Source organism: Labrus mixtus, chromosome 12 (assembly GCF_963584025.1).
Source record: "Labrus mixtus chromosome 12, fLabMix1.1, whole genome shotgun sequence".
Lineage (NCBI taxonomy): Eukaryota > Metazoa > Chordata > Actinopteri > Labriformes > Labridae > Labrus > Labrus mixtus.
Genome location: NC_083623.1, coordinates 382,501 through 384,557, shown reverse-complemented (window position 1 = coordinate 384,557; position 2,057 = coordinate 382,501). Strand labels below are relative to the sequence as shown.

Sequence of the window (2,057 nt, the reverse complement as noted above, 5' to 3'; positions counted from 1 at the left end):
ACACACACACATACTGTGAGACACACACACACACACACACACACACACACACACGCACACACACACACACTGTGGGACACACACACACACACACACACACACACACTGTGAGACACACACACACACACACACACGCACACACACACACACTGTGAGACACACACACACACACACACACACACACACATACACACACACACTGTGAGACACACACACACACACACGCACACACTGTGAGACACACACACACACACACACACACTGTGAGACACACACACACACACACACACACACACACGCACACACTGTGAGACACACACACACACACACACACACACACACACACACACACACACTCACACACACACACACACACACACACACACACACACACCGCGGGGAGACACACACACACACACACACACACACACACACACACACACACACCGCGGGGAGACACACACACACACACACACACACACACACACACACGCACACACTGTGAGACACACACACACACGCACACACTCTCACACACACACACACACCGCGGGGAGACACACACAAACCTCCGAGCTCTGCCGCGGGGACACGCAGCTACTCTACCCGGACAACAGGCGAGGCAGCCCGGCTTCAGCAGCCGCCGCGCCCCGCTGGAGGAGGAGGGGATGGAGAAGACCCGGATCATGAGTGTGTGTGTGTGTGTGTGAGAGAGGAGGAGAAAACTTAGAAGAATAGAGAGGATAAAGGAGGAGAGGAGAGAGGAGGGCGTTCATTGTGGACCCCGAGCGATCTGATCACCATGGATCCGGATCACACGGAGGCCGGAGAGGGAGGGAGTGTGTGTCCTGTCCTCAGCTCAGCAGCTGCAGACACGTCGCCTGAGATAAGAACAGAAAACTGTTTGGAGCTGTTGAGCAAAGCGAAGCGGTGCGGCGCGGCGGGCGAACAGGAGCGGATCTACCGCTTCATGAGCGACCACTACCTGATGGTGCTGCGGACCCCCGGGCTGTTCGGCCGGCTCTCTGCGGGGGAGAGGGAGCGCATCCTGGCTCGCAGGATGGAGGGGGACAAGGTGCTGACGGTGGCGGAGACCTGTGACGGGGGGAGCCGGGAGAGCCCGCTGCTGCCCGGCCCGGAGGACTGCAGCCCCCGCAGAGTGTTCTGCCTCCACCCGGAGAGCCGGCGGTGGGAGGTGCTGACCCGGCTGCCAGAGGAGGTCCCGACTAAAGGCTCCGGGATGTGCACCTTGTACAACTACCTGTTCGTGGCGGGGGGGATGAGCGCGCACGCTGCGTCAGACCGGGTGTTCTGCTTCAACCCGCGGACCGGACTCTGGTCCCCGGTCCGTCCACTCAGCCAGCCCCGCTGCCAGCTCAGACTGGTCTCCATGGACGGCTTCCTGTACGCCATCGGGGGGGAGTGTCTGTTCACGGTGGAGCGCTACGACCCGCGCGTGGACAGGTGGAGTCACGTGGCTCCGCTGCCCAAAGGCTCGTTCGCGGTTGCGCACGAGGCGACCCCGTGCGGCGGGGAGCTGTTCGTGTCCGGGGGCTCGCTCTTCTACCGGCTGCTCCGCTACGACCCCCGCCGGGACGAGTGGGAGGAGTGTCCGTTCAACGAGAGCCGGCGCCGCTCCACGGACATGGTGGCGCACCGCAGCCTCGTGTACCGCTTCGACGTGGAGCGGGAGCGCGCGGGGGTGAGCGTGCACAGGTACAACACGGTGGTGAAGGTGTGGCACGGGGGAGCCTTCTTCCCGCTCCAGAACCCGCTCCCGTTCCGCTGCGCCGTGCTCCGGGACCGGGTCTACTGCGTCAACCGGAGCCAGGTTCTGCAGTTTGAGGTGCGCGAGGAGCGGGAGGACTTCCTGCAGGAGGTGCTGCCCCCCCCATCAGAGGCCCGTGGAGCCCTGGTACCCTTTGTCCTCTGTCTGAACCGGGACAAGTCATCTATCCCGGGTTAAATGTTCTGTGCCTTCTCTGATCTTTAAATGAATGTTTGTGTTTCCGGTTTCTGGAGGAGAAAGTTTAGCTGTGATATCTACGGAGTCCCGG

General features: G+C 61.4%; 1 protein-coding gene across 1 annotated transcript; it reads left to right on the top strand.

The window, feature by feature from the left end:
* Positions 1-477: 477 nt before the first annotated feature.
* Positions 478-2,052, top strand: LOC132985460 (kelch repeat and BTB domain-containing protein 11-like). Its single transcript, XM_061052854.1, has one exon. It carries the CDS (start codon positions 803-805, stop codon positions 1,964-1,966), a length of 1,164 nt encoding a protein of 387 aa, XP_060908837.1. The 5' UTR covers positions 478-802; the 3' UTR covers positions 1,967-2,052.
* Positions 2,053-2,057: the final 5 nt, after the last annotated feature.

What these genes read in the sequence shown, in the direction of transcription:
- LOC132985460 (XM_061052854.1), top strand. Translation starts at nt 803, where the DNA reads ATGGATCCGGATCACACGGAGGCCGGAGAGGGAGGGAGTGTGTGTCCT.